At 42.8% G+C, this 26,495-nt stretch overlaps 2 protein-coding genes across 3 annotated transcripts in view; both read right to left on the minus strand.

Moving 5' to 3' along the window:
* The window catches only part of LOC310865165 (uncharacterized protein), a 468,188-nt gene that overhangs the window by 290,676 nt on the left and 151,017 nt on the right, over positions 1-26,495 (minus strand). The window lies entirely within an intron of this gene.
* grhl2b (grainyhead-like transcription factor 2b) overlaps positions 310-26,495 on the minus strand; it is a 31,229-nt gene continuing 5,043 nt past the window's right edge. Inside the window, exons 3-17 of one of the 2 annotated variants that reach the window (XM_083788274.1) lie at positions 25,623-25,693; positions 23,640-24,033; positions 22,873-22,934; positions 22,455-22,611; positions 21,293-21,404; positions 16,514-16,608; positions 9,601-9,759; positions 8,116-8,173; positions 3,979-4,118; positions 3,022-3,059; positions 2,630-2,721; positions 2,303-2,388; positions 1,909-1,973; positions 540-1,342; positions 310-389 (exon numbers count right to left, since the gene is read on the minus strand). In XM_083788274.1, coding sequence (XP_083644400.1) covers positions 1,228-1,342; positions 1,909-1,973; positions 2,303-2,388; positions 2,630-2,721; positions 3,022-3,059; positions 3,979-4,118; positions 8,116-8,173; positions 9,601-9,759; positions 16,514-16,608; positions 21,293-21,404; positions 22,455-22,611; positions 22,873-22,934; positions 23,640-24,033; positions 25,623-25,693 — 1,644 coding nt within the window. In that variant the 3' untranslated portion in view covers positions 310-389; positions 540-1,227. Of the gene's footprint in view, positions 390-539; positions 1,343-1,908; positions 1,974-2,302; positions 2,389-2,629; positions 2,722-3,021; positions 3,060-3,960; positions 4,119-8,115; positions 8,174-9,600; positions 9,760-16,513; positions 16,609-21,292; positions 21,405-22,454; positions 22,612-22,872; positions 22,935-23,639; positions 24,034-25,622; positions 25,694-26,495 lie in introns of both variants that reach the window. The other variant, XM_083788273.1, reaches the window with a different exon arrangement.

The following is a 26,495-nucleotide window of genomic DNA, read 5'->3' on the forward strand; positions in this document are numbered from 1 at the left end:
AGCAATGTCCTGCTGCATTATGCATTATGTGCAAATTCAAAACAGGTGGTATGCAGGGCAGTTGAGTGATATCTAACGAGAACTTCCAAACTGCAACACTAGAAAAGGAATCACCTGCGAGGAGACAAAGTAAACAAGCACTAGAAAGAGAATAAGTCAAGCTTTTCGTACAGCTGAAATGTTGGTGAGTTTGACGTTGTGTAACACAATCAGATAGGACTTTTCTGTTTGGATAAATGGGCTGTCAATGGGAAGTTGCACCTAGCACCTTGCCATTAACTTATATGGTAAGATGGCCGCGGTCTGCATATGGCCAATTGCACTCATTATTACACCAATCATCAGAGCATTCATTATCTAAATTAGTTGAGCAGTGTTTAATTTGCATGCTCTTTGTCTCCTTAAATGACACATGATAAAAAAGGCACAGAACAGTATGTGAGTATTTAGAATCAGTTCACGAGGGTTTGACTGTTGATCCAACTCTGCAATTGCCATTTCCCCTTCCTATGTCTTATAATTTCTCTCTGCTACGGTACGGTCCAATATTCAGTTCTAATAACATAAGATGCTGGACAATATTGTAACAGTTTTTTTTCCACAACATATACATATTATCCATATAGATATGTAGGAGGAGCCACCCAGGAACACCAGAATAAATGTCACTCAGCTCATCGGCCAATCGTTCACAGTCTCCTTGATAACAGCCAGCTGGTGTGTCTCTTGAATCTGAGTCAATGAGATTTCACAGTCTTTTGGTCTTCTCTTGTGGAGGTTATTTCAATCGAGTATTACCTTGATTTGTAGAAGCTAAAGATGATTAGAATACAATATTTGCAGGGAAAATCGCCATTTCCGTACTTAGCTGTAGCCGACAAGCCTTGGAACTTGTTGCACACAGTCCAAAAGTGAAACAGAACAAAGCCGACCAGTCATAGTTCCCTTTGGTATAGTATGTGTCCATATACGAACAGGGTAGGTTGAGAAAATGACATGGCAAAAACTTTCCTTTGTGCGGTCAGCCAACGAGCAGTCAGATCTCTGTAACACTCTGGGGCACACCTAAGCTTCCATGCACGGCCAAAAGCCGCTGGAAGCCCGGAAGAGACACCCGGAAGAGACGCCGGCAGACAGCGGCTTTTGGACGTGCATGGAATCGTAGATGTGCTTACACTGTCTGTGTGACCCTTGTAGGCGTCTAGTGGGGGTCAGCCAACGAGCCAATCAGATCTCTGTGAGTGTGACCTTGTAGGCGTCGGCGTAGCTCTCGATGTTGAGGATAAACGTGTCTTCGTTGGAGTAGTGCTCGATGATGTTGTCGTCCATGTTCACCAGGATCCTGATGACACAACGACGACAGAGATGGTGAGTAAAACCGATATCATAATAATGATAATCTTATAAAAAAAATTAAATCACACCTGTGTTGAACTACATTTACCGCGTGGGGGTCCAGCCCTGTTCCGGCGAGGCTTCCCGCATCCGAAAAACAGTCGAGAAATGACAGTTACCGTGTTGCAGCTTTCCGTGCTCGGACAAACACGTACAGGGACATAGGGACACCCATTCATACAGTAGCTGCTTAATGGAGTGGAGGCACCGCTCAAAAACAATGGAAGGAATAGCAGCAATGGATTCTCCATCCCTCATGCTTTTTGACGGATAGGGCCAGTTCATTTCGGCCGTGCTCACAAGCTCACAACACATGGCGTTGCGGCACATTGTAAGCTTGTAGATTTGATCTTTTCTCCAAATGTTCCCAGAATCCCAGAACAGGGATGGTAGTGTGGGCAGCCCAAATTTACACAACCTTCTCGCTTGCCTAAATAAAATAAGATGATAACTATAAGATATATAATGTAATGTAATGTAACTCTCAGGTGTCTCAAACTATACACCACTTACCCTTTTTTACTCTTCTTGTACACTTTGGCTATTCTCTCTGTGGGGACGCCGTATTTCTCTGATATCTGTGAGAGAAACAAGTGAAAGAGGGCTTTATTTGTCACAGGCTAGGAGAACACTTTTAGCGTGTGTAGCCCATTCAAACCGGGAAAGCATCTGTGCCATTTTGGATTTTAACCACTTTAACCATTATTTTATACTTTGGCTATTCCGAAATAGCAGATATAAAAGCTCATAGTGCGTCACTTCGTGCCACGCTATGAGCTTGTAAATCTGCTATTCTTTGAGGGGCACTAGCCCCTCCCATGGATACTGTATTACACTGGTTCACTGGTGCACCTGAATTCACCCTCTGACACAGAAATACCTGTGCTGACTAGTAGTGACTACTCACTGCGTCAATCAGGCCTCTGAGGGTGGGAGACTTGAGCATCAGAGCATCGAACACCTCGTCTGTCTCCTTCCTCACATACAGCAGCACTAGAGGGAGAGGGAGAGGGAGAGGGAGAGGGAGAGAGAGAGAGATTCTACTGAGTCTGGAACATGAACACATGAGCCACAACTACAATTAATCATGAGAAGTGGATTATTTGGCCAGGAAAAACTTGAACTTTTTCTGTCAGGCTCACATTCCTTAGCATTCCTCGGTTGTACATGAAATAATTAAGCGTGTGTGTGTGTGTGTGTGTGTGTGTGTGTGTGTGTGTGTGTGTGTGTGTACCTCTCTTATGGGTCTCCTCTTTGATTTGTTTATGAGGGGAGGGGCACAGATCTTCATCCGCCGGCCGGAACATTCTTTTAACCAGCACACTCCTGAGAACACACACACACACACACACACACACACACACACACACACACACACACACACACACACACACACACACACACACACACACACACACACACACACACACACACACACACACACACACACACACACACACACACACACACAGAGACCATAATGCTTTTATTTGCATTCCACTCTCGTGATGAGGATGATGTCCGTGTGTCTGTTTCCATTAATTTCCATATTGTGTCATATTTGCATTTCTTTTTGTTTTGTTTATTCTTTTGTTAATTTGCTTATGCAATGTAAGGTACACTCACCCTTCTCGCTCGATCTCTTCCGTGTTGTAGGCAAACACCTGAAACATACAGTACAGTAGAACTACGGTAAGAATGACTATAGTGTACATTACTGTGTGTTCATACAAAGATTCTACATATAGGAAAACATCTTGTGGCATAAACTACTTTTTTTTTTTACCCATTTAGATCTGAGGACAGTTTTCAGAAAAACCCTTTGTTTCTATGTCAGTCGTTCTCAAACATTTTCATGTCAAGGACCCCCAAGATTATATGTAATTGGCCGCCGACCCACATCAAAATGGGTATTAAAGTTGGAATTTATACTAGCAGGGCACTTGTAGAAACCATTTTAAAATGTCACTCAAACAATTAGTACAAATGAACTGTGGACTGACTGACTGACTGCAGAATGCAGATACAGTAACTCAGAGAGTGTACGGTAGGGTACATTTGGTTACGTCAATGGCTTCTATTTCAGAGTGCTATAACGTTACAGGAAGAGAAAATGTACGGAACCCAAGCTAATGGAAAGTACAGCTACTTTCCATGAACTTGCGATCCGTACATGTCATTTGTAAATTGTAGGCACTAGCAGGTTTCAGAGCTGTCCACAGCTCACCTCTGAGGCACAGAGCGAGTACACAGAGATGGTGAGGGGGCTGGGTCAATTAGCGTATATCAGTGGTTCCCAAAGTGGGGTACGGGGACCCCCAGGGGGTCCTTGTGGCAGTTCCAGGGGGTCCCCCAGCTAAATGATAGTTTGTAACCAAATGGGACCCTTATGGGTCTGTAACTCTGAGAGTGTACATTTGGTTCCATTTGTGCAAAGTCGTGTCCAAAGATGACAAAACAGGGTCGGAGAGGCTAAATCTCATCAAATGGTGGTCCGACCGTGGCTCAGATGCTGAATAAAATAATGGGCCTTGATATGAAAAGGGTTGAAAACCACTGCTCTACCATGTTGTGTGGCGCTACCTGTCCCGCCCTCTGCAGGTTGCCAAAATGGACGTCGGGGATGAACAGAACCGGCTGTGACTCCAGGTCGCCCATGGTCTTAAAGTAGGTTGTGTCTGGCTTCTTGGGAGCTGTTATCACAGCCACGCTGCCGTCCTTCCCTAGAAGACAACCAACGGCCAAGAAGAGAATTCACATGAGAATACGCAGTTAAATCCCACTTTGTACCCAAAGTGTACAAAAACTGGAACCACTAACTAACACCACTAAATCCTCAGTCTAAATTGAACTCTGACAGTGTATAACGGTAACCAAATGGACCCGTGGGGCTCCGTTTGTTTACAGTCGCACACTTTTTTCTTTTCTTTTTTTTATAACACGTGGAAAATCTGCAATTTTCACTGAAAAATACAGAACAATGTGAAATATGATCATTTCTAGCGTTAGGATATTGAGACATATTTTTTGTTCATGCTATGAAAAATAAATAACACCTGTAGAAACCATCCTCACTGTTTTGTTTGTCTATTATTATCATCACAATTGTTGTAGTTATTATTAGCATTATTTGGGCATTGGTTTAATGGGTTATTTAGTTAATTGAATTACTGTTTGGACACCAAGGGCACGCCTCCCCAGGCCTAATTGATTGATGGAGAGCATAAGTAGGCCTGCAGGGTGATTGGGGAAGGGCATGCACCTGGTGGACAAACAGGGTTTATTTTTTTGCCATAAGGAAGAGAAGATGTGCCTGTTGTAATGTATCATTCACTGCACTTTGGAAGTACATGCAAACCAAAATGACATTGAACCTGTGGACGTTTATTTGTTTTGTCTGTGTACATCCATAATCTCTGGGGGCATCAGTGGGTTTGTTGTTGGCTTTGTGGAAATGTTTGGAACCAACAGAAGAGCCACAACAACACCAGAGATGGCAGGAGGATAAACTATTATGGTCCACTCACATAATTCTCAGAATGAAATAGAACAGCGCACATCCTCCGATCTTGGTGCTGAGCCAGACTGTTAAACTAACATATCATGAAGAAAAGCAACTAACTAACTAACTAACTAACTAATCCAGGATTTAGGCCAAAACCAGGCTTTTTCAATCCTGGTCTTTACAGCCTGGTTTATTCCGTTCCACTAAAGCCAAGCGAGGCTCAGAATTGGCGGATTTGGCGAGCCGGGATCAGCAAGCCTGGCTTAATAGACAGTCTGGCTTTTTGTCTTTAGACCCATTATGTGGATCACAGATTTACTGATCCTTCTTCTTCATGGGATATTAAGGCAGTTTGCATCCTTAATAGTTGCATTACAGCCCCCTTCTGTATATCTCATTATCTTTACTAATCTATTCAGGGGTGGCTCGTATCTATGGGCAAGGGGGGCTGAGCCCCCCCTATCTTATGGAGTAAAGATGAGAAATTATTATTAAAATGTTTTAGAATAAATACTTTTATATTCTGGTATAATCTAAAGCAGCAACAGCATCAAATAGTTACAAGAAAAACACAAAATAGCCCAAAATGGGCTGATTTCTTACAGCCCAAAATGCTTCCATTGGCTTTCATAATTCATTGCGTTGAATGATTGACAGCTGCCAAGACACGCCTGCTTGGTTTACTTGCCATTGGGGCTACAATCTCTCAGCCCCAGAGCCAATAGAGGGCTGTGCTCAGCCCTAAGGCCCGCCTCAGACCGTGAGGTCATTGGCTATTGACCAATCACAGCACCTGCTCGTGTGTGGTTGTTTATGATGTGAAAGAATGACGGGTGGAAGTATTTTAAATGAAATAAGTTTATTATTTACTTTATAATCTGTTTTGTCCTGTGTCCGTGGAGGGGAAAATGAAGTTAAGAGACTGGGAGCATATCGTCCATTTTGGATATAACAAAAGGAAAGGATACGAAGAATACGTTTTGTGAGTTTGAAATTCTTACTTGGGGCAGACAGCTGAGTGAGCTGACCGCACACCGGACCCACAGAAAGGTAGAGTGGTCTGCTTCATTCATCTCACAAAGTTAAGAAACATAATCGCTGGTTTAATCACATTGAAAGTGGCTCGAGCTCTCATTGAGTTGGGAAGAGAGAGAGAGAGAGGCTGTGTTTGTGTGCGTGTGTTAGTGTTGTTTCGGTGCCGTGTGCGTGCGCACGTGCGTGCATGTGTGTGTGCCTTGCAAGTTGCTTGTTTCGAAACGGCACCGACACGCGCGCGCAACGCAACTGGCGCAAACGGCCCGTTTGCGCCAGTTGCGCGCGCGCGCGCGTGTGTGCGTGCGTGCATGCGTGCGTGCATGCGTACTGTTATTATTAATGACAGTATAAGAGCAGCTATCTGTACATACAAATACAAACAATGTTCAGTGGAGTGTTTTTTTGTGGGCATGCACTTCTGTTGTTGTGGAGCATTTGCTGTAACAAAGTATAGGCCTGTAGTAGTGTCATTGCTGTACTTTGATATCTGGAATATGATGCTATAGCTGCAGGTTGAACTAGTTGGGTAGCATAGTGTAATAGATTTTCTGAGTAGCACTGCATGGGTACTGGGTTGTTGTGGAATGTGATGTTGATGATGTTGTTGCTGTAGACCAGTATTCTGTGAACATGCTGTAGTATAGGGTGAACAATGGATAGCATGTTTTTGTATTGAGTTGTACTTGAAATGTACTGTAATTCTGCAAAATGTTAATAAATCAATCAGCATATACTATCGTATATTGGCCCGTAGCATAAGATTTCTTCAGCCCCTCCAACCAACATCAGCTAGAGCCGCCACTGAATCTATTCAAGACTTACTGATACAAGGACTTAAGCTTCTAAAATAAATACTGCTGCTGTAATTAAAGGGAGAACATACTCTCAATAGTGGATAGACTGAATGATTAACTACCCCAAAAATATAGTTTACATTTTACCACTACTATTAACTTAAAACAGAATTCTTAATATTGTAAGCATAATGATATTGTCGCATTGTGATATTTGGCCATAACTCCCTCATCTGAGGGAGCTACCTTTGGGGAAGGGGGTTGTTGTCCAGACAGGGGTGAGGGTCATGGGTTCATGTAGCATGCCAAAGTTTGTGCTATTGCCATTGAGAATGCATTGGGCGTTTAAGTTAAATAACTCAGAAACTACAAAACATTTCAAAATAAAAAGTTCCAGCATGTGTCTCCACAGTAAGCTGAATTTTACAAAGTGTGAATGGAGTTTCTAGGTGAAAGTGATTTTTTTGAAGTGCCACTATCTGCCTATAAATGTCTCAAATTTGAAAGAACTATATTTCTAAAACTATGAAACATTTCAAAGATTCCTTTTCAGGCACACATGTCCACCGTAGGATGAACCTAAATAGGTTTGAATGGGGTTTCTAGGTGTAAGTATGTAGGACTAGTAGTGGGTGAAACGTTACAATGGTAATATGTTGTAAAACAATGAGTAATGGTAATATTTAGTGGTTTTCACTTTTACAAAAAAAATAATATATATATAATATAATATAATAATTCTTTTTAACCGTGCACTTGCACGACAGCAAACCTATTCATGGGGAACATTCACCAAAAGCAGCTGATCTACAAGCTCACAAGCTGTCATGATGTTGTGCAGCCTATATATTTTGGTTATTTGATTTTATATAGTGCTTAAATTAGTCCTTTAATGCAGACCGATACAAATAAGGCAACATAAACCCATAATTGAATAAATCTGGAAAACATCATTGGTTTGTGATCAGTTTGACTGCTTAATGAACAGTAAAGACATCAGGATTAGGTTAAACCTGGCTGTTAGCCTGGTCCGGAGCAGGCTAAGTCCAAAGCATTAGTTTCCATGGTAACTAATGTAGCATCACTTTCATGAAACCGAATCAAGCCTCAACATATCCAGGTTAACTGGTTAAATTAATCTGGCAAGATTAACCAGCTTTCATGAAACCGGTTAATCGCTGATCCAGGATATATTAAGCCAGGATATGTGTTAAATCCCGGCTTAATCTCTAATCCAAGTTTCGTGAAACAGGCCCCAGGAGTGGAAGAGTCTGGGTGGCTTATTATTACCCAGAACACTCATCTGTTCCTGTAACACTATTGTGGAAGTCTTGAACAGAAACATGTTTAGTTTTATTGTATTATACGCATGCAGGTTTCTCCAACCTTTCGTCTTCTTGCGGAATTGTTTCCTTTCCTCGTCTCTGATCTTCCTCTCCGCTCCCTGAAAAGGACACAAAGTGAAATAAGTCTGTTTATAAATTAACTGTCTTGACAAAGCCGGCAAGACTTTAGTTTTGGGGTGGGAACCCCTTTTGGTGTTTTAAAGCATTATGTTATACTTAAGCTATTGAAAAAATAGCAGATCTACAAGCTCCTAGCGCTGCACTCGGTGCCACGCTATGAACTTGTAGGTCTGCTATTTTTGTGAAAATGTGCCTCAAATCTTTGAAAATATATTTACAGAGTGAACATTTTAACTCAAATCTTTGCTTCTGGGGAGGTCCCTGGAACAATATATTTTCAGATGGGGGGTGGAGGCATATTGCATATAATTATTGGGGTCCTTGACATGAAATATTGAGCACCACTGACATAGAAACATAGGTTTTTCTGAAAACTGTCAGGATTTCGAAGAACTCCCCAAAGACTAATAAAACAATGTATTGGTGCAATAGTTGATCTAATCAATTTAATTGATGATAAAAAAGTTGATTTTAATACAAATTTGTGTGATAACGTTTTATGATGTACCGTATACCTGTGTGTGTGTGTGTGTGTGTGTGTGTGTGTGTGTGTGTGTGTGTGTGTGTGTGTGTGTGTGTGTGTGTGTGTGTGTGTGTGTGTGTGTGTGTGTGTGTGTGTGTGTGTGTGTGTGTGTGTGTGTGTGTGTGTGGTAAAAAGTGGCTTCTAAAACTGTTTCAACATTACGGGATTTCTGATCAGTTTATTTGGCCACCAAGTGTTGTCCATTGTTTAATCACAGTCTACAATACATCCAGATATTTAATTAAAACCCAAATGGAGTATCAAGATGCCTATTCTCTGGGGACTATGCAAGGCCAAGGCTCCACCCCCCTGAGTCCAAGTCAGGTGTGTTGTACAATGTGCAGGTAAAACCACTGGAGGGAGACAGACTGCCAGGAAAAGAGTCAAGACCTCAGCTGTAAAGTATACCTTAATTACCATCCCGTTTAGTAGGCGGAATGCACCATGTTTTATAAATGTTAACCCACACCCACTTCTGACAAATGTTTTTTCTTTTTTCTTTTTCTTTTTACAGCTATACTAACATTTTGTAAACCAGCTGCTTACAGGCAACACTGAGCAAATTGAAAATAAGCTCAGTTAACAGCTAACTCTGGCACAGTTACATTGATGTGGAAACTGAACCTCATGTGCATTATTGTCCCTGGTAAGTAACGAAGGAAAGAAAGAAAGAAAGAAATACAAAATAATTAAAAAATATCTAATGCATTTTCAATTACTTCAACCTGGCAGTCCCTATTTTGGATAATATGTAAAATGCTGATCTACAAGCTTGCAGTGCGATGCAATGCGTTGTAGATGGGCTAATTTGCACTATTGTTGAGCATCACGCAACGTATTACGATTACTCGTGGTTGGTTAATTTCCCAGCATTACACTCACCTTGTCACAGAAGACCTTGATCTGTGAGTAGGCCCTGTGGAGTGGCTTGTTGCTGCGGTTGTTGTAGCTGTAGGTGTCGATCTGAATCATCAGAGGAAGACCCTTCACTCCCTTCTGAGACGAGAAGTCCGTGCTCAGGCAGTTCACCGTAATGAAGATCTGACCGGCAGAGGAGAGGAGAGGGAGGAGGAGGAAACGAGGGAAAGGGTTGGCAAGATGTTTACTATACAGTATACACCACCTTACACACACACAGTAACATCGCAGTAACCATTCAGCACTGATACATCCATCCTGACTGTTAGTTTAATGGGAGGACATGGTCAACAGAAGATTATTTGTATAATTATAGGGCTGGCTTAGGTCATAAACTGGTGAATATGGGATTTGTAACTGTATTTGTATAAGAAAAACGATTGTGCGGGTCCACATGAACTTATGTTTGTTTAAAAAAAGAAGAGTGTACAAATGGACCCTAATGGGTCCATTTGGTTCCATTTGTACACTCTCAGAGTTAAAATAACATTGATTTTACAATATAAATTGGGGGTCCCATAGAAATGCCATTAAAAGGGGGTCTGTAGACTAATGCATGTCAAACTGGTTGCCCTTGAAATGTAACCGGGTTTAGAATCACTGCTAGAGTCTCTTATGGGGGTCCCTGGCATATCTTTTCAAATGGGGGTCCGCGGGGCTAATTGGTGTCAATTTGGGGGTCCTTGACATGAAGAAGTTTGGGAACCACTGGGCTGTGGCCTGTGGCTTTGTTGAGGAATATTAATGTATTTTTCTTTTTACACAATCCATGACATTGCAATTGGCAGTAGTTGATCATTAACATCTGACATAAAAAAAAAACATTCCTGCAGCAGCCATGGGGAAAACCACATCCAAGGGTATCCACTGTTTACACTGTGTTTTTATTTTGTCCGTTGTCTTTTGTCATGCTCTTTAATGAAAGATTAGAATACAAGCTCAGGGAAGGGGGGGGGGATTCTTGTTGGTTTTGAAGCAAGAAACATCTATTTAAAAATATTGGCATACTGTATCTCGCTGCACCAGAGGCTTGGAAGTTATTGGAGGCATCCAGCCAACTAAATACTTCAGCGATACTTTTTGCGAAGCAGCTTGCATGTCCTACATCTGCACCAGGGGGGCAGTCAGACAGATATTTTGTGAAGCCTGAAACTCCTGAAAGTTCATATAATGGCCTGTTGTGGCGCTGTCACTGGACCCAAAAAAACCCATAGCCCCATAGAAGTCCATGTATTTGGGCCCAACTTCACCTAGACTGTATTACCTTAATAAACATGAATACTTTCTGCTTCCAGTCACTAGTTTAAAGTCTAATTTCTAATGTCATAATATTATTTTTGGAAAATTATGGTCCCATTTATAAAATAAATGACCATGTAGTCGCGTATGTTCTGAGGGGCGTGGCTACCGTTACAGTCTATGATCGGGAGTCCCCACCCACTCGAGTCAAAATAAAAACCAACGGAGAAGAAGGGGGGAAGTCCCGCCTCGTTGTCTGGGCAGCCAATGGCCAGCTGGGCCCAAACGGAGCCAGCCAATGGCCAGCTGGGCCCAAACGTCCATATTTTTTACAGTCTATGATCTGCACGCACCAATACTGACGACCGCAAAGACGACTCTAAACATGACATAGTCGCCATTGGCTGCCTCATAAGCCAATGAACGAGATAAAAGCCCCATACTCACTCCTAAGCTGTAGAGGCTATCATTTGTTTTGGGCGGAAGTTGTGGGATTTTGACGGAAGTACCTCTCAGGGAAATTACTCCGTGAATGAAACAAGTGTTGTGATTGGTCGAAATAACATCGTATCCGGGGGAAATACATTTGTCGGATGTTCCGGACCGACACTTCCGCCGACAGCGTCTCTGCCTTAGGTTTTGACCAGGCTTTTCTCTTCGCAGATGAGTAAGCCTGGGACCGAGGCTATACTCATTCAGAGTGGCAACAGCAACTAATGTTAGAGCTAACTGAAGCTACAGGAAAGCCATGACAAAACACAGTGAGTGAACCAACGAAAGAACGTCTTAAACAAACGAACGGGCACTACAAGAGCTCGTTGCACCTGGCAGTTATGACCCAGTCATTTACTTGTTGGTATCTACAAGCAATAGGGTTTCACTTTGGACATACTAATACTGTATGTCCAAAGCCGGATCAGTGGTTCCTCTATGGAGGATGGGACTAGCCGTCATCGACATCGTCACCGAGAACTCCCTGCCAGAAAGCGTGTAGTGTTGGAACCAACGCACGATCAGTAGGAAATCCTGATTCCCACACCTCTGCCTACATGGACATGCTAAAGAAAGATGCTGGTGCAGAAAGCACAAACGAGCTGAACGGATGTATGGAGAATTGGGCCGACTGAGATGCCGATGGAGAGCTCGCCTGAGGACAACGCAGAGAGACATGTAGGCTATGCTGCATGCCAAGAGTGTAAAGTGGTATTTTCTCAAACTTACTGAACTGGGGGCCGAACCAGTAGCCTTTCTACCCTCTCAGCTTCATCCATGAAGGAAAACACTATCGCCCGAACAGGGACTTGAACCCTGGACCCTCAGATTAAAAGTCTGATGCTCTACCGACTGAGCTATCCGGGCTCTTCCAGATGTTGATTTACCCTTTTCTACTGGAGAGTCCCAGCTCAGCATGCTGCATGCCAAGAGACAGAGTGTAAAGTGGTATTTTCTCAAACTTAATTCAGCTAATCAAAAGAGGAGCTGTGGACATACAATACAGCACTGTTTGAGAAACTAGTTGAAGTGACTTGATTAAACAAAACTGTTTTACAAATTAGCTGCAATCTGACTGGACCAATAAGTCAGTCGGATCAAACTGTACGCACACACACGCACACGCCCACACGCGTGCTCTCTCTCACACACACACACACACACACACACACACACACACACACACACACACACACACACACACACACACACACACACACACACACACACACACACACACACACACACACACAAACTCATCCCTATTTGACCTCATTGTGAGGATGGATCGCAAATAAACAGCACCAAAACACTTTGGAATATAGCAGTTTCCTTTACTTATGCACTTAAGGGGGCTGAGACTTGTAGTTCTGCATGGTGTCTTTTCATGGTGCTGGGACTTGTAGTTCTGCATGGTGTCTTTTCATGATGTTACGTGTGGGTGTGGACTGTGGAGGGCAGGAGGGCCATATATTGGGGGTCTCACATAGCCTTTTCCTCAGGGCCTCAAAGCAAAGCCATTAAATCTGCCCCTGCCCGCAAGGCACACTTTAATGTGAACATACACGGCCGGTTAAGACTCACCCTTAATTGGCTTCAGCGTGCGCTCATGGTCAGTAATGTCAATTATTGGGACGTCTAACTCAGTGGTTCCCAACCTTTTTATACTGAAGTACCACCTCAGAAGATATTTGGCTCTCCAAGTACCACTGATGTGACAGGTGTGACCTGCCCTTTTTGTTCCATTCCTAAGCCAATAATGCTGCTGCTCACTAATCTAATCAGCACAACTGATGATATTTCTAATGTGATTAGTCCGTTTTCAAATCTTCTATTAACGGCTAGGTGTGCTGTCATACTCATTTCAGCACGGCTGGAGAGCCTATTTCAACCAATTGCTTGGTCACTACCTGTAGTAATATAAATATTTCATTCCACTTTTATATTTTTTCTCCTTTTTTTGGGCAACTCACCTGTGTACCACCAGAGGGGGGCTCAAGTAGTACCAGTGGTTGAGAACCTCTAACTAACGCTACGCACCCCCCCCCCCCCTTGCCCACTCACCAGCAAAACAGACCCCTTCATGAAGAACATGTACACAAAGACCAGAGCTTTATCATTATAGTATCATTATTAAAGACCAAGCTAAGTGCACTTGCCTGGAAAACCCCATGCATTGTATATCTGAACAAGTTGGGCCATACGTCCCTGTTTACATTCCCAGAATCACCTGACAAAAAAAACAAAACAATAACTTAATTTTATCATACAGTGCCAGCTAAACTTCTGTTGTCCCTTACTACAAATTAAACAGTAAATGATAAATAAATAGGGCCTTTAAAGGTCATCATGGCTGCTGATGAAACAACATTGGCTTAGCTATTCAGACATAATTGCAGGAGCAGAGAACGCACAAAAGAGAACGCACAACCTGGGAGAGATACGCCTGCAGCTATATCACCATCACCTAAAATACATCCATGGAGAACAACAGGTGTATTCAAGCTCAATGGGCCGGCTTTATGACCCACTACAGAGAGAGAGAGAGAGAGGAGGGGAGGTAGAGTCAATATTAGCCTGGAGAACTGTGCTTTGGGTTTTCTCTAGCAGCCTCTTTGTCTCCCTAGAACACTAATACAAATGAAAGAGTCAAATAAGGAACAAACACGCACGCACACACACACGCGCACGTGCGTACACGCACACACACACACACACACACACACACACACACACACACACACACACACACACACACACACACACACACACACACACACACACACACACACACACACACAGAAATGAGGGCAAAACAAACAACAGAGGGTGTGGATTGGGGATTGGTTTGTGTTGGCCCCTGGGGGGGCCTCTCCTCTATAGAGAGACTAAACAGCAACAGGACAGGGCTCCGTTCTTTTAAGGAGTGGCCACAAAGGAGTGTGTGCTGCTTCACGGCGGACATGAAGCACAAACAAGTGTAAGAAGTACATCTGTGGTTTCAAAAGGCTGACTGTCAGCTCTGTCTAATGGACGTTTAGCTGCTAAAACGGCGTGCAACAGACACATAAAAGCTGTGTGTGTCTACAGGTGACTCATTCACCTTGTAATATGGGACTCCCATAATAAGTGTCAAGGCAAGTCAAAAGAGAACTTGGTAAGCATGGCCATGCTGAACTAGTACTGAGATCAAAATTGAGGTTAGAATATTTGTAAATGTATACGAAGTTGTTTGTGTGTATGTGTATGAGTATATATATATTGTGTGAAACAGCTGAGGTTGAGTAAAAAAAAAGCAATTGTAAGAATATTATAATTCTGTAACTCTGTAAGAGTTATAATTCTGTGAAGTTGCCCAAACTGAAATAAAAACTACAAAATTTATCAAATTGAATTGAATCAAATTGGACAGAAATGTTAGTGAGTGTCAATCCAGGAGTGATGATGTGTGTAATCTTGAGTCTGGAACAACAGGTGCATGTTAAACCAGGGGCGGTCCGTCAGGGGGAGCATTAGGCCTACGGCCGTTCCTCGGCCCAGGACTCCAGTGGCCCGGCCGGCCGTCCAGCTGTCAGATTATCACAATCACGCAGTCACAGACATGGACTTGGTCGCTCTTTGCAAGCCCTGCCTCTTGGCACAGCAGGGCCCAGTCAAAGCATTATCTCAGGGTGCTACGAATGTCTACGTCCTGTAAGTAGACTTAGAAATAAAAGTAGGCTGGCCTCATCCGCCATATTTGCAGCGAAGGACGAACATGACAAGTGGCTCTTATTTTGAAGAGGAATAGGAAGTCTGTTTCGGTTGTAGCCAAGCTTCCATGACAAGGTGTCATGTTGTTAGGCAAGCTAGTCTAACAGTCTAAATAGTAAACAAGGATTTGCGCCGAGTCATCGTAAATGGACATGTATAATGTGTGAAGGGGACATATTGGGTGGGGGCACTGACTGTATATAGTTGCACTGACTCTGAGAACTTGAAGCTGTGTGGAAAGTTCCACACTCAGTTTAGTAGGTGGCAGTAATGCACCATTTAAGTTGCCAACCGCCATTAAACCCGACAGAAGAAGAAGAAGTAGTAAACAAGAACCCACGTGGATTAAACATAAGCTTTTAGCCAAAGTTCATATATTTTCGAATATGAAAAGCATGCATCTGTGACTTAAACAATGTACACACTTTGTATGTACGTTAAACATGGAACCTCCACAGCATTAGGTGAGTAGTTCAATGTAGGCTAGAAGTCTCATTCTGGCTCATCAAAATCATCATCAACAACAGCTGCCCAACAACATTAACAGGTAGGCTACAGTACAGTACAGTATTGCCTGTAAGAATGTTATGTTTTATGCCCTTAAATAGTGCTTGTACTTGGAACTGTTGGGCCGCCGTGCCAATTCTTATAAACATTTCAGTTCATTTAGTTGAAGTGGGTCTACTGTGCCCTGCTCTGTGGTGCTGGACTCTGAGTCTGAACTCTCAAGGATTTAGAAGGCATTTGTAGAATCGTCCTCAGGTCTAAATGGCTTAAACTGTAACAAGCACGTGTCTTGGTTTTGCTCATGACACAGTTTATTATACAGACACAGTTCTAAGGATGGTTGTTGGACAGTCAGTGTAAGAGGCAGCATGACCTATAGGGGGCGCTGGAAGGGCATGTTTTTCCTTTTTAGTTGTTGGGGTATTTGCTACCTACTGTAGATTTGCAATACTCTACTACTGTATACAGAATCTGTCGTCTGCATTTACTCATCCTTACTACCGGTATTAGGAGCAGTGGATGCCATTAATATACATTAATGTAGATACGGTACATTTGTAGGTTATGGACGATACAGTTATGGGTTAAGTGTTTATTGATTTTATTCGGATCAGGTACACTTTGACACAGATCGGGTGAGCCGAACCAGTAGCCTTTCTACCCTCTCAGCTTCATCCATGAAAGAAAACACTATCGCCCGAACAGGGACTTGAACCCTGGACCCTCAGATTAAAAGTCTGATGCTCTACCGACTGAGCTATCCGGGCTCTTCCAGATGTTGATTTCTACTGGAGAGTCCCAGCTCAGCACGCCACGCCATGACGTGATCAAACATAGAGGCATGGTGTGTGTGTGGGAATATTAGCATATTTAAATGTGACATTACCTTAGCCTCTTCATTGACATCCCATGTGAAGGAGATGGCGTTGTATGCAATCTCCTCAATGTTGCTGATGGTGTTGAAGCTCTCCTTGTAATCAGCTGTAAATCACACACACACACACACACACACACACACACACACACACACACGTGTGTAAATATCACAACAGGGTCTATACTTTAGCTAATGAAAAATAGCATATCTACAAGCTCGTAGTGCGGCACTCGTAGATCGTAGAACGTTTTTAACTCAAATCTTTGCTTCTGGGGGGTCCCTGGAACAACATATTTTCAGATGGGGGTCTGCGGCCAAATACAGATAATACTGGGGGTCCTTCTTGTATTTAGAAGATTTTTTTTAATCGTCCTTTAGGGACCCTAAATACATTGCCTATTTGAAAATATCTCATTTACAAGCTCACGACATGCGATGTGAAAAGTATTCAGGGGTTTACTTTATTGGCCTAGTAGTGGCAGCACAAGAAATGTAGCACTGATCGGAGTCAGTGGTTTGCAAGAATTGCCTCGAACAGACACAGACAGACCCTCTCCTAGACCAGTTGTTCCCAGACTTTTTCATGCCAAGGACGCCCAAATTGACACTAATGAATTAGCCCGCGGACCCCCCATTTGAAGAGTTATGCCAGTGACCCTCATAAGAGAAGATTTTCATGGCTCTAGCAGTGATTCTCAACCGGTTTCATTTTAAGGACCCCCAGTTTGACATGCATATTAGTCTACAGACTCCCATTTAATGGCTTTTTTATCTCTGGGACCCCAATTTATATTGTAAAATCAATGTTAATTGAACTCTGAGAGTGTACAAATGGAATCAAATGGACCCGTTAGGGTCCATTTGGTTCCGACCCATAAGGGTCGGATTTGGTTCCAAACTATCATTTAGCTGGGGGACCCCCTTGAACTCTCTCAAGGACCCCTGGGGGTCCCCGGACCCCACTTTGGGAACCACTGTCCTAGACGGCCCGGCCGCTAGGAGGTAAGAAACCCCCAGAAACAGATAAATGACAAGGAGGCACAGAGTAAAATGGCAGAACTCTTTGCCGGAGCGGGTAGCTATTATTGTCCTGATAAGCGATCAAATGGCACACTTCAGTTTTATTAGATCAGACCTTATCTGCTTGGACAAACACGCCTGTGAGCTTCAAAGGCAACAGGAGGAAACGCGGGAGTCGGTCTGACTGCGAGCGCAGCCATATTAAATGGCAGATAGGTGAGCTCAGACACCGGCTATGTTGTTGACCTATCGAACTACTACAGAGAATGGAACCAGGTACATTTTAATGAAACGGGATGTCATTTGAGAATGTTCTCACATAGAAATAAATGAATTGTTGAGGGGGGGAAATTGACGAGTTAATTGACATAGAACAGCTTACATTTTCATTGTTTAATTCGCGTTTTCGGGATAGATTATTATTATAATTTTTGAAGATGTTTCTTTTTGGCTTTTTCTGCCTTTATTGATATAGGATGATAGTAGACTGACAGGACATTTTATGGGGAGAGAGATGGGGGGGGGGGGGGGGGGGAGACACACGGCAAAGGCCGTCGGGATCGGGAGTCGAACCCGCGGCACGCCCTCAGGGAAATCTGTTTACGGCATTGTTAACACTGTGCTGGAGGATGCTATACGCACACCATACGTCTTAGTAGTGGTGCGGTGCCACTGCCAGCCCACGGCAGAACAATCTAAAAAGCTTATAGTCTTAAAAAGACAAAGGAGTGGACGCGCACACTGATAGCCAAAGTGACAATTATTTATTAGGACACAGAGAATGAGAAACCAACGTTCCGGCAAACAACTGCCTTCTTCAGGCCAGGGTATGTGGAAAAAAACATTTTGCCTCCAAAACATTTGGTTGGCAGTAGTCTCGCGTTACCAGACTGTTGCCTCTCGCAATTTCCAAATGCTTCCATCATACATTGCAGCAACGGAAGAGCTGTCGTGAGTAAACTATAAAGCGGAAGTGGAGCCTCCTCCCCACTTCCGTTTCGTCTTTACAGTCGCTCACATTTATCCTAATATAAATAGAAAACATCTAAGCATATATAGCTTGTTGCATAAAAGGAAATAAAAAGATAAGCTCTAAAGATATTTTAAAATATATTTTCGTGAACGGAAATGGCAGCTTCCTTACTCGGATTTCGGGAGGTGTAGTTCAAGACTCTATACATAGCATTCGGAGATTGTGGAATAGTTGTCTGGCTACGCGAGACTAGGCTGGCAGCGGTTAAGAGCATGTTACCCTCATCAATCCAACCGCCATTCCCACCCATATAGTTCCTGGTTTTGTCAGACGCAGCCACATGCCATGTCAGTTTGTTTCCCCGTTAAATAAGGCCATTCAAATGATCCCATTCTGTGACACGGCCCCAGGCCATCACCCCCCCCCCCCCCCCCCCCCTACTGCTATTCAAATCCCTTTCTGAGCCGTGTCGGGTTACAGTCCTGCATCCAGGTACGCTACTCTGGCATGGGGGAGAGAGGGAATGTGGACAGACAGACAGACAGACAGACCCTAGCTAGCCTTATGAAACGTAAAATCTAATTGAGGAAACCAATTTTGACCTCAGACAATTTTACATGCTGACCCCACCCAATCAACTGGTTTTAGGGCCAACATTTGTTATCAAATCACACACACGCACACGCACACACACACACGCACGCGCATACAAATCTTGGAAGCCAAACTGACCAAGATAACCCAAGATAACCCCAGATACGGCAGCTGATATATCCCTGGAACTGTATTGTGTATTCTCTCCTTCCTGAAAGACTGACGCGTTGTGAGCTTGTAGATCGGCTATTTTCAGCATGCAACTAATTGTAAAATGACTTCTACTGGATCTCTTGTCCACTAGTCCCTTCCTAACATTTTTCGTCTTAGTTTTAGTCGATGAAATCAACACTGTTTGACAGTGAAAAAGAGTTTAGTCTTTATTGTTGGTTTTATAAATATTGAACCTAATGAAGCGGTAATGAATAATATCTACGGTACAAATGGATCCATTGGAACACACTGTGTAGGTAGGACATACAAGGTTTCCACCTGATATAAAAACGTACTGTATGGGTCAGAATGACATCAAACAGACCATGACCAACCAAGGAACCATGTGGCGAGCATTCCTTTCTCTGTCCCGACAAGCCATGTGTGTGTATACGTGTGTGTGTGTGTGTGTGTGTGTGTGTGTGTCTCCCTCTCCCATCTACCCCAAGTCTCCCACATACCAGGAGACGCTGCCTGGTGAGCAGGCCCCAGCTTGTCATGTACAAACTCCTTACACACACACACACACACACACACACACACACACACACCGCGAGGCGAGGCAGAAGAACAAACTCCTTACACACAAGGAAGTTGTGTATTATGTAAGGAGTTTGTACATGAGGTGAGGCGGCAGAACAAATTACAAATTACATTTCGCCGACTGAAAGCGTTGGGAAAACAAAGCCCCCCCCCAAGCTTTGAAAAACAAAAACGTGATGCCGAATATTTGACTCTGAATTAGAAAACCTACACTTTGAGGGAGACGCTTCAGAATTCACTGTTGCTATTGGTTAAATTCAAAACACACACACACACACACACACACACACACACACACACACACACACACACACACACACACACTTTTCTTTACTAAAAGTTAAACTCTTGTATCTTTCAAGGTCAAACGAAGACGTGGTTTGACGTTTACGCCCCCCCCCCAAAAAAATGGCATGAAAAGAAATATGCAAAGCTGGAGGTTTTCTTGCACCAGTAGCACTAAAGTGTAACACATCAAAACATCAATTTAAAGATTTGGAGATATTTTTTTACACAATCTCAAAGGCAGTGTCAATGAGATTAAGAGATTTATGTTGTGTGTGTGTGTGTGTCTGTGTTATTAGCTTGAATCAGGTGTGTGTGTGCGTGCGTGCGTGCGTGTGTGCGTGCGTAAAGTAAACCAATCGTCTGCCCTGAGGATGATGAGGGCGGTGCTGTTTGCTGGCTGTAGATTAAGAACACTTTGGGTGAATGCAGTTTAGTCATGCCATGTTTATAAGATCAGCTCATTCACTGTTTAATTTAATTGGCAAACTGATTTATTTATGTTGTCTTTAGACTCTCGTGCTTGCTTCAGTGATTACTCAATGCCATGGTCTGGGCCTGACAGTACAGTACAGTACAGTACAGTACAGTACAGTACAGTACAGTACAGTACAGTACAGTACAGTACAGTACAGTACAGTACAGTACAGTACAGTACAGTACAGTACAGTACAGTACAGTACAGTACAGTACAGTAATGCATGACTATTCAGATATCTCAAGTCAAATTGTTTAGTTAATGTTCATCACAGTGAACTGCATGGTAACAGAAAGCCAAAATAGAACTGAAACGCATTTGCTAGTAATTGCTTTGTAGATTTAATTCAGCATTGTGTATCATCATTCGCAATATTGGAGAAATAATACATCCCAGTACACGATTACAATAATAGAAATAATAAATATTGATATATTGCCCAGCCCTGCTGCTGTAGAGTACTCTAGTAAGACGTCTACAAATTGGTCTGTCTGCCTATCTGTCCAAAAAATAAAAAAGTATGTCTTCAAGAGAGACAAGGAAGTGGCCGCACACACTGATATAACCAAAGTGCCAATAATTCATTTTAGGACGCAGTGAATAAATGAACCAACTATCGGCAGACATGTACAGCATGTACAGTATTCTCAACCAGAAAAGGTGCAGTGGTACCGTATCTTACCGATGTCTAGAACCCTCTGCTTGGCTGTGTGCTGTCGCGAGTGCCAGTACTTCCAGTACTTCAGCTGCTCATCTCGGTTCTTGTCTTCACTGAACACCACCATGATCACACTCTGGTCAAGGAAAGAGCCAATCAAGACATTTTAAATGTGACCGCGGGCCAATTAACCAAAGACCGCTAAAGCGGGACTGTGAGAGCTTTTATGCTGGATCCTATTGTTTCGCTGTGAGTACAGGTGTAAACTAAAGCCTGATTTATAGGGGTGCATATCTTTGGTCCAACGTCCCGACAGTCCGACACGCAATAGTCCCCGACATCCTATACCCCAAACCCTAACCTAACCCGAACCGCACACAGAAGTCACGGGTGAGTCTTAAGGCCTATTCATACTCCAGGTGGTTAGTAAAAACAGAGAGATGTGTTGGGGTGAGCGGTGAGACTCTTACCACCGCAGCGTAACGTCATGTTGTAGGTTTTGGTGGTCACCTTATTACCTATAGTAATAGTATGAATAGGCCTTTAACCGGCCACATATCTCGGATTTGTTTTTGGGGCTTTTTAATGCCTTTATTGATAGGGAACAACTAGACAGACAGGAAAGGGGGAGAGAGTTGGGGAGTGACACGCGGCAACGGCCTTCAGGCTCGGGAGTCGAACCCGTGGCACGCTGTCCGGCTGGCTTAACCGGCCACGACTATTGGTACGTCTGACTATCGCATTCCCCCTGATTTATTGGTCATTATAGGACAATGTGGCACACCAACAATAGCTTGTAAATCATTTTTGGCACGCAACATTGTCATACAACAGAGTATGAAGCAAGCATGAACCACTGCCAGGCAAAACGCGTAGCAATGCGTTCTGTGTCACTGTCTTGTGAGCTGGAAAAGCTCTGCCAGGCTGCCTGACAAGCCTATGTAAAATGCAGCATCCAATTGGCAAGCTTTAAACTTAACTGTTTGGTTAGGTTTACAAATAACAGCCCTGACACCAGAAACCTTAACCCTGCTGGGTTAGAGATCAAACCCCACAAGGCCTTGCGTCAGTTAGGCCACAGATCATATACATAATACATAATAATAATATTAATAAAGGACTTTCAAAACAAAGTCACAAAGTACTTACTAATGTAAATCATATTTGACCTTCCTTCCACACTCACCCGAACTTTGCTGATGGGGTGACGCAGGCGTTTGTTGGCGCTCAGCTCGTTGAGTGTCACAGCGTAGAACTGACCTTTGTTCAGGTAGGTCATTGGTCCCTCGCCCTGCTTCTGACGCAGTGAGCGAGTGGCATCAAGTGTATACTGGAAACTGTCACTGTAACACACACACACACACACACAATGATATGCTGAAGGTAAAGCAACACTTGCTTGAAACGTTCGAGCTTAGTAGATCTGCTTCTTTTGCTTAAATTCTGAAAAGTAACAGTTAATTATGTGTAATTGGCTTTGGTTATAGGCTTTGGGTGTAACGCTTAATTCTGGAGAAAAACAACTGATGTGCAAGCTAGCGTCGTTGGCTTGTAGATAGGTCTATTTTCAGACGGACAACGTATAGATCAGAGGTTTCACTTACAGTCCTTCCTGGTGGAATAAGAAGCCATCCGTGGCCATAGAGGAAGGTGTGTGATACTTCCGCTGTGGGCGCGCACACACACACACACACACACACACACACACACACACACACACACACAAAATAAATTAATTTAGTCAAAGAGGAACCGAGACAATAATGCCAACGCACCAGTATTACAGGAATGACAATTTCATCACAATATAAAATTATCAGGGAAATACACAGATCTGAATGGATGGAATTTGTAGATTTCTAGCAAACCAAAAGCATCTACAAATGGCTCTATCTGTGTGTGTGTTTTCACACATTCCCAAGTGTACGTATGAGCACAAAAAAAAGCAAAGCAAAATCACAAAATGAAATGACTAAAGATTCTGTTGATCAACTCGACATATATTATACATATCAGTCTTAACAGCCGGTTAAGACTGATATGAGGTTAGAGGACTTACGTGGACTTACGTGGCCGGTTAAGGCACTTTACCAAACAAGGATATTATATGGGTTCTCTCAGCAACATGTGCTGAAAGAACCCTGAACAACACAGGAACATTATGTAGAAACTGACTCTTAAAAAAATTAGGCGATCTACACGGTCCCATTGAGTCGCATCCGCAACGCATGGGGAGAGGGGGGGAGTTTATAGATCAGCTATTTTTCAAGGTGGGACACTGAGGTTAGAAGTGTTAGACTAAAGATCACTTCAGCAAACACTTCAGGGTCACACCAACACCACCACGGTGACCTATGGCCTTCTCTCTCACCCCATCGCTCTCCTCTTCGTAGGGGCTGTCAGGTGGACTGGGCTGGTCCTCCTCCCCCACGTAGCCGCCGGTGTGACTGACGGTGGTCACCTCGTACGGACCCGGCTCGTAGACCACCCGCGCCGGCGGCGGCTGCTCCTCCGTGTCCACCCTGTAGTGAAGCCCCCCGCCCATGAACACGGGCGCGTACACCTCAGCTTTCACCACGGCCACGGGGGGCGGCGGCCCTCCTCCTCCGTCCCCCGCCGAGTGGAACGTCTCGCGCTTGTTGGCTTCGGCGTTCTCCGTGTTGAGCGACAGGTTGACGGGGAGAGACTTGAGGACCTGGACACGGTTGTCCACCGTCGTCTCCACCACGTCACTCTGGCTGCTGTGGTTCGATACCAACGGAGATCTATGGCGGAAAGACCAGAGGTTCTAAGACTAAATATGACATACAGTGTGTGACAAGGAAGCAAGGGCTTTCTGGTGTTTGTAATGTTTAATGTTGCTCTTGAATTCACCACTTAAAGGACAACTTTAGTTTTTTTCAACCAAGGTTCATGTTTTAGGTTGTTATTAGAGAAAGTAAAAGATGAGTGTTAAACTTTTTTCATTTGCTGCTTTGTTTCGTTTTACGGATTTTAGCTGTTTTTGACAGGGGGGCGGGGGCATTCGAGCATGGGGCTAAATATGTATTTATTTTCAAAATATTATGGCAATTTATTTTTTTATGATTTATTATAGTCCTAATAGACCCCAGGAAATTACATCTGGCCACAAAAGATCGCAGGATCTACTGAATGTGATCTACTGGGGGCTCAATATTATAAATGTGCTCAGTTTGACACATTCAGATCTCGTGATCTTTTGTAATTGATGTAATTTCTTGGGGTCTAGTAGGACTATAGTAAATAATAAATAAATAAAATCGCTATAACATTTTGTAAAAAAGTACACATTTTGCCCCATGCTCGAATGTCCCCGCCCCCCTGTCAAAAACAGCTATAATCCCTAAAACGAAAGAAAGCAGCAAAAGAAAAAAAAAAGAACACTCATCTTTTACTTTCTCTAATAACAACCTAAAACATGAACCTTGGTTGAAAAAAACTAAAGTTGTCCTTTAAGACCAATTTATAATTCCTCGTACTACAAATAGTCGTATTCTTTTGACAAGCCCACAAAAATAGGGATGCCTGGTTAAACGTTTATGTATTATTAAGCAAGGTGAACAAACTAGTAGAAGCCGTTTATTAAACCATTATATGAATTCACAAAGGCATTAACACCATGAAAGAGAATATGATTATTTTCTTTTTTTTAATCCTGAGAGGCCGCCACTTTTGAGATATCAGGTTTTCATCCGAACATAGTTATACTGTATAGGATTATTACCAGCCTCATTTTTTTGTAACTCTGTATGGCTCAGGTGGCTAATACTGTGCGAATAATTCCAAAGAATCCAATACAGCTGATGTTATCTTCACATGCTCAAAAACAGTGCTTGAATTGAAACAATATTCACTGAGGGCATACCGTACGCCACACCAACACTTGTCATTTTGCTGTCTTGTATACTGGAACATCTGGTTATTGTACCTCAATATTATCTTAAAACCTTTGGGAAGTTCTTTGTAATGTCAGTTGTGAGACTACAAGTAATGCACACAAAAAAACAGTAGTGTTTAATGCGTCTGTCTGTCTGTCTGTCTGTCTGTCTGTCTGTCTGTCTGTCTGTCTGTCTGTCTGTCTGTCTGTCTGTCTGTCTTGAAAATGAAACACATGGTCTTGCACGTGTACATTGTCCCACGTCATAGAGCATCATAGATCCTAATTCCTGCTCTTAATCTGAGATTAATCTGACGATGCTAAACAGATGATAATGCATTCTCATATGCTCTACTGATGGCCATATATACACACAAGCACATCAAATATATCCGTGAATCCCATCTGTTACTGTTGATATCTGTTGATGTCAGCCTTTGAACATACAGTACCAACCTTTTTTCCGTCTCCTCTGTAATTTCAACCACTTTGGCAACCACCGGCAACAATCTCTTTTCTTTAGGAACCTGAAATGAAGTAATGCAAGAAATGTTGTTAGAAACATTGAAATGACATCAACCGAAAGTGAAAAGGGCACAAGATACTGTATCTATTAACAATAGACAGGGTAGTCGAACACACATAGACATCAAAGGGAGCTTCAGCCCCTGCCCTTTTACCCATCTGTAAAACAACTGCCCTTTTCAAACCATGAATGCAGCATTTACCATTTACTATCGTGGAAGAAATGCACATGCAGTAAATACCATTTACTATGGTGGAAGAAATGCACATGCAGCAAATACCATTTACTATGGTGGAAGAAATGCACATGCAGTAAATACCATTTACTATGGTGGAAGAAATGCACATGCAGTAAATACCATTTACTATGGTGGAAGAAATGCACATGCAGTAAATACCATTTACTATGGTGGAAGAAATGCACATGCAGTAAATACCATTTACTATGGTGGAAGAAATGCACATGCAGTCAATATTGAGATGAACTGATTTAGGGAAAATACTTGTTCCTGATTGGTTGTTAATATTGTATTTTAGTAGACCAAAGTATTATTGGTTACCTCAATATACAAATTGTGGGGATGATGACTAAATATTTACACAATAATATTTTCCACCATTACTCATCAGTTATGCCCATAAAATAACTAACTGGCTAAAAGCAAACAGTTAAGTATAATGCAGCTTGTAAAACCAGGAAGAAACTACACACATATCATTTTGATATCCAAAACACCAGACAAGTCTCATATAGCAATATTGATATAACATATGGATAGAGATATGGGTTGTTATTTTTTTACT

This window comes from Protomyctophum parallelum (assembly GCF_964188405.1).
Source record: "Protomyctophum parallelum genome assembly, chromosome: 1".
Lineage (NCBI taxonomy): Eukaryota > Metazoa > Chordata > Actinopteri > Myctophiformes > Myctophidae > Protomyctophum > Protomyctophum parallelum.